This window comes from Siniperca chuatsi, linkage group LG15 (genome assembly GCF_020085105.1).
Source record: "Siniperca chuatsi isolate FFG_IHB_CAS linkage group LG15, ASM2008510v1, whole genome shotgun sequence".
Lineage (NCBI taxonomy): Eukaryota > Metazoa > Chordata > Actinopteri > Centrarchiformes > Sinipercidae > Siniperca > Siniperca chuatsi.
Window position 1 is genome coordinate 26,072,889 of NC_058056.1, and position 6,315 is coordinate 26,079,203.

Here is a 6,315-nt window from a genome sequence, read left to right on the forward strand (position 1 = left end):
TGGAGGGAACCTCGTGTGTCACGCAGAGGAAAATATTAAAAATACTGAGCAACACACGCCTGCTTATGACCAACAATATTTCCTGTTTGCTCAGATTGCCAATTCCAACCCCCTGCCGGTGCCTGTGGGGGCCCCCGCCAGCGGAGTGGTGGTGGAGAGTGGGCCGGTCCTCTATGATGATGCAGCTGCTGAGGAGGAAGAGGAGGAGGAAGAGGAGACTTGTGTCAGCGCCATGGAGATGTTGGGCGGCAACGGTCAGTTGAAACAGTGTTTTGTTTAACCTGCAGTACGAGATGTTTGTCGGTGCTACTGGCAGTTTGGTTAATCAGATTTCTATCCATCACTCGTATATTGTCTTATAATGAAATTTAAATGTATTATGGTATGTAAGTAATTACACAAACAATTAGGCAAAGCATTATTCCAATTATTCCCAAACAGTACAGTGGTGTAACACACCTAACAGATTTTCTGCAGACCCAAAAGGTGTCAGCTGAAGCTACAGATTACAACATTCAGCCTTTTTGACATCTGAAAGTAACATTTCAACCACACTGAGCTATTGTCAACAGAATCTGTATATACATAACAGTACAGTGACATGTCCACACTGCAAAAAGCCTACAACTTATCAAGTCATCTTTTCTATGATTTAAAAAGAAATTGACAGTGTAGATTATTTCAACCTATTTGCACAACAAATCAACAGTGTCAGGCTGAGCTGCAAATTGTGATTATTTTCATTAGAATCTGTTGATTTTTTTGATTGGGACCATTCAATCAGTCAGTCTTCAAATTGGTGGTTATTTTGTCCTAAACACAATACGAGACAATACAAACTAAAAGTGAGTGTAAAATGTAACTATTTGAACATAAGTAAAATTTTGAGTCTAAATGTAAATGTAGAACCTAATTGGCTGTAGAAGCTACAAATCCTCACATCGGAGTAGCAGATACCTGTAAATATTTGACTGGTTGGTTGGTAGATTATCAATGAATTGTTTGGTTTGTTTCTTGAAACAAGACAGAATCAGGAAGACTGCTGCACAACAGTCAAGAAAAATGAAACTTGACTCTAGAAATAGTTTTTTGTTAATTAGTTTTGTATCGGCTGAAATAATCTTACCACAGTGGCAGATTCTTTAATTTAAAGAAAACAGGTATTTTCAGGCTCAATGACTTGATGATTTCAGCATTTGGATTTAATTGACATTAACGGTGGCAGACTGCTTTGTCACTTCTCAGTCAGGCACACTGTGTCTGCACCGTGAAATAGTTAGAATCCCTTTTCTAATGAATCTGCCACTCTGGGTCACGGCTCTGTTTCGGCTCGGACTCCTGCTATGTTTTAATGAGCCCTCTGGAAGAATACATTTCTTCACTTTCCGTCTCTGGCTGTTAAACTTTAAGGTCCCTGACTCGCAATAAAAAGTCCTGAGCTACTTAATTGATTCCTGTAGGGAAACTCTTTGTTTCTACTCTTTGCCCCCTCCACAGTGAGGTCAAAGGTCAAGGTCAGCCTTAGAGCAGCACCTTTGGAGCTGTTAGACTCGAGGACAGTTGAGCGAACGGACACCTGCCGACACTGGAGATTAAAGCAGAGCCAGTCGGTTGACGGACGGGCTCACTGTTCGTCCTGCAGAGAGTGAAGTGACACTTTTTACTAGTCTGACCTGTTGTTGCTCTTCATGAAGTCACACAGCACAGAGTGTGTCTGGAAACGGAGCATGTTTACTTTTCTCCTGCGACACCTTGTTTCAAGTACATGCAGTTCCACTCACAGTCGCACACAGGAGCCGTCCATTAAATCAAGTTTTTGGGCTCTTATAGCATCTCTCGCTCACTTTTCTCACATTTATCAGTGTTTGAGTGACACTGGTGACCTTTCAGTCGCAAGCTCACTTCCGTAGAGTATTTTTTTGAAAAATGGTACCAAAAGAGCACTTTTGTTTTGGTACTGATACCAAAAAAAAAACAAACTTTTTTTAAACATTCACAAATTAAACCAAACAGTTGGATAAATAATGAGGCAATTCAAAGTGCTTTACATAAAAATAATTAGAACTATTAAATGCAAGTAAAACTAAATAAATAAGCTAGACCAAAATATAAAAAAGAAATATAGCAGTAATAGAGTTCCCTAAATTTAATTAAGGAAATAAAGTGCAGTAGAGAAAATGAATCAAAGTCACTGGAAAACAAGACAGCTATTCATTTAGATGTGAAAGTGGCTGAATTTGGGTTCCAACTGTGTTCAACATAATAGCTGCATGCAGAACCCCGTTTGGTAAATATATGAATAACTCAGTGGTGGAACGTAACGAAGTACATCTACTCAAAGTGCAAATTCTTAGGTACTTGCACTTTACTTGAGTATTTCCCTTTTATGCATCTTTATACTTCTACTCCACTACATCTCAGAGGCAAATATTGTACTTTTTACTCCACTGCATTTGTCTGACAGCTTTAGTTACTTTTCAGATTACAATTTTTCATCCCCTATCTCCAAATTGGGTGATTTTGAATGTGAATGTTTGTGATAAACTGAAGGATGAAGTGTCCCTTTGTGTTGAGAAAATTCTCCAACTTCTTCAGCTAAATAACCTATTTAACCCCCCCTCGGATCAGCTGGAAAATGCATCGTCACAGAGCTGAAAACAGGCTGTTTTTCTCAGCTCATGAAAAGTCGACTTTTTAGAGATACGTGGTTCTCACAGGACAGCGATGCTACAAACATATGATGATCTTATAGACCATGATGCATTGCTGTAGATTAAACTACCCAACAGTATATAAAGTAGTTAAAATGAGCTCAACCTTAAACATCTGCAGCAGTAAAATGCAACACACACATTAATGCAGCAGGAATATGAATCCAGAAACATCAGATATAATAAAACACTGACAGGAGCGTTTTACTGCACAGGGACGACTTTTACGTTTGATAGTTTAAGTATATTTTGCTGATACTAAATGTTACTTAAGTAAAGGATCTGAATACTTCTACCACTGGAATAACGAGACATAACGAGAATAATCTGACAAAGCTCATTGTGGCAATATTTTTCATTACTCAGCTCCACTTTCTGACATCTACATTTTTACCAACCTATTTCTGTGGACGGTTCCTAACCACAGATTACAATTTAACACCAACTCATCATTCTTTCTTCAATGAATAAAGTGTGTATCTAATCCCACCCTCTGTGTCTCTCACCCTCCAGATTATGGCTGTGATGGAGATTACGACGATGGATTCTAGCAGTGGTCCTCCCCGGGTTATTATTCCCCAACTAGTACGGACAATTTTGAATCCTTCAGTGTATCAAATGTTTACTACCAGGGACACAACATGGCTGCAGCTACAGATGGGAGGAATGAGGAATTCCCATCAGGAATAAATGGGGAGACGTGCAAGAAAACAAAAGTTGGAAAAATCGCACTCCTTGTCCCATTTGGCATCCAAACTGGACTAAACTTGGAGGATGCTGACAGAGATGGTGAAGTGCAAATGCTGAAGAAATTAGTCTTCAGGATGATTTTTTTCATTTTAACAACCGTGTCCCCTCTGCGTCGAAGCGTTTCCACCGAGGTGTAATGTAGCAAAAAGAAATGCCAAACAAAACGCAAAACGTATCATCCTTTAACTTGCCTTTTGCATTCATAACACTCAAGTATTTAACAGCATGTGACTTCCTCAAGCACTTCCTGACAACTAATTCTGTCTCAAATCTATTACACTATAATGACATGTACTTAAAGACGAGCATCTAACAATCAGGTAGCGTGAGATCAATCATCATTATCAGTATTTGCAAAGTACAGAATGTATTTTCCTGTCACTTCTGGTTCAGATGAGGTTGATCTTCAAACAATCTCACAGCTCAGATCAATATTTATTAATGCCTTAGGTGATTAGTAGACCAACACATGCTCTGCTTAAGCCAAAGTATTACAATGAGGTTGCCTTCGAACAATGTGTGCCAATGTTTGCTGAGATGTTATTAAATCCAAACATAGTGAGATTTTAATTCCAGATCAAGTTACTATAGGGAATATGATGGTTTGATTAGTTTTTATGTTGCTGTTAATTGGGTTTGGGCTTTTCTTAATTGTTTTTTTTTTTTTTTTTGATGGAATTGATTTTTATGATTAATTTATGAGATTTTGTCATTTATGTTAAATATTATTCAAAATGTTCTGTCACAGGCCACATAGGCGTTTAAAGCCAGGATGTAAATACATTCTCTGCAATATTATATTTTCCAGATGGATGAGGGAGCCCAATCAGAGAATAGATCTATTTTGTATTTAAGCTTTTATGATTTTTGTGTTGAAAAATTATACTTGGGAGGTGAAATAGATTGTGGCCTTTTTACTGTGTCCACACAACAGTATTTAATGAGGTGTCTTGATTAACCTCGACTGCCTCTGTGTTGCTGCTACAAGTCATGATGTTGCATCTGCATATTGTTGTGTGCATTTGCTGCTACACTAAAGATTTCACTAAATGAGGAAAAAAATGTGCGTGTTTTCTGTTTTTAATGTTTAACGAAATAATGTGTAACCGTCTTTGAACATGAAGCCTGTTATTTTACCGTAACCAATCAGTAGCGATTGACAGTGCAACGTTTTCAGTAGATACAGAAGCTGTAGTAGCAGTTACTAAGAGCAGTTAACGTTCTTCACGATAAAAAAAAATGCAGATTTAAAGCAGCTACAATCGATATTTTTGAGCAAATGACAATGTGAAAATAATGTGAAAGGTATCTCTGATAGTGATGAACCTGCAGAGAATTATCAGCTGAATCTGCATTACAGAGCTTTTATAATAGAAAGAATAAAGAATAATAATACCTGGTAACATTCTGATCTCAGCTATGCAGAAACCATGATTAACACAGCTGCTGAAAGGAAAATGTTTAAATGTCTGGGCATTTTAATTGCCAGTATTAGGACCTGATCGACTTGCATGTGACTTGCAAATTGCTTATGAAGACTTGACATGTCTCAACTGATGTCGACTTAGCCCGGGATTCCACCGGGTACGGCTGCGATGCAGCCGCTGGAGCTGATCGCGGCCATTCTAGACAATGCTTGTGATCCCACCAGACGCGCTGCAGCGCGTTTCACAAGCGTCTAGTCTATTTTTGTATTTTAAATAAAACACCCTGTGCAGACTCCCGGGCAAATATCAACATAAAACAGACAAAAATATAAACTACGTAGCCTAATTACCCATGGTAGAAGCACAAAAGTCAAGGAAAAAGGACCAAATCAACAAGTCAACAACATCGGCAGGCAAACCGCTCTGCTTCTGAAACCGGTGAGGTATGAAGCCGCTTGGAACAGAGCCGGAACAAAACCAGCTCGCAGATGTGACGACGTAGAGCCGTGTCTAGTGGAATCCCTGCGTTAGGACTCTGACATTGAATTAAAAAAATCACTTGACTTGAACGACTGAGACCTGACTTTGACTTACTCTGAACTTACTTGCAGATGTACAAAGGTTGCCGCCCGGACTTGAACCCGGGACGTTGTGGTTCAAGATCGGTGCATTAGTGCCTAGGCCACCAGGGCACCCCTTTTCTCGAAAGACTTGAGACTTTGCTTGGACTTACTCTCAACTTATTTGAGGTTCGACTTGGACTTATCTCAAAAAACTTAAGACTTAAATCCAGCTGTGGATGGATACTCGTGTCCAAGTATCTAACTAATTAAACTATTTAGTTTGTCTTTCATGTTGTTTAATGATTTTGTTACATGAATATAATTATCTTGTGCTCACTTGGTGCTTTTAACTCAGTCCACCTGTTTCTATCAAGTTTGTGTTTTTTTTTCTCCTTTTGTTCTTTTGGGGTGAGGTCCCCAAAAAATCCCTTTTTAGGTTTCTTTGTTCCACCCACAAGTTTGTACTTATTTTTTCAGTCTTCTTTTCATCATCTCTGTGTAGAATTGAACTCAGCCTGAACTATTCGCGACAGACAACAGCATCAAGTCTATTTGTGACCTGACACCATCTACCATCACCAGCAATGCTTTTGATCAGGTAAGATGTTTCACTGGTATTGCTGGATCATTTACCGCCCGTACAGTATTAGTTTTCTGCAGGTATTGCTGTTTCCAGAGATATTAGGTGTCTCCGGGTGTGTGTGAAGAGATTTCTATAGAAAGATGAGTCACTCCTCAGAGTGGGAGGAAATCTGAACCTGAGGAGGCACTTGCGTAAGATGATGAATGCTGAGCCTTTACACGCAATGATTTTTCTTGTTGGGGCAAACAGTTCCTTAAAAGCTGCAAGAGTTACAACATTAT

General features: G+C 39.0%; 1 protein-coding gene across 3 annotated transcripts in view; it reads left to right on the top strand.

Annotated features, from left to right (window-relative positions):
- The window catches only part of brf1a (BRF1 RNA polymerase III transcription initiation factor subunit a), a 129,334-nt gene extending 124,819 nt beyond the window's left edge, over positions 1 to 4,515 (top strand). For all 3 annotated transcript variants that reach the window (XM_044166777.1, XM_044166778.1, XM_044166779.1), the window contains 2 exons: positions 95 to 254; positions 3,225 to 4,515. In XM_044166777.1, the coding sequence (XP_044022712.1) occupies positions 95 to 254; positions 3,225 to 3,262 (198 nt within the window). In that variant the 3' untranslated portion in view covers positions 3,263 to 4,515. The remainder of the gene's footprint in view (positions 1 to 94; positions 255 to 3,224) is intronic.
- The last annotated feature ends 1,800 nt before the right edge of the window (positions 4,516 to 6,315 follow it).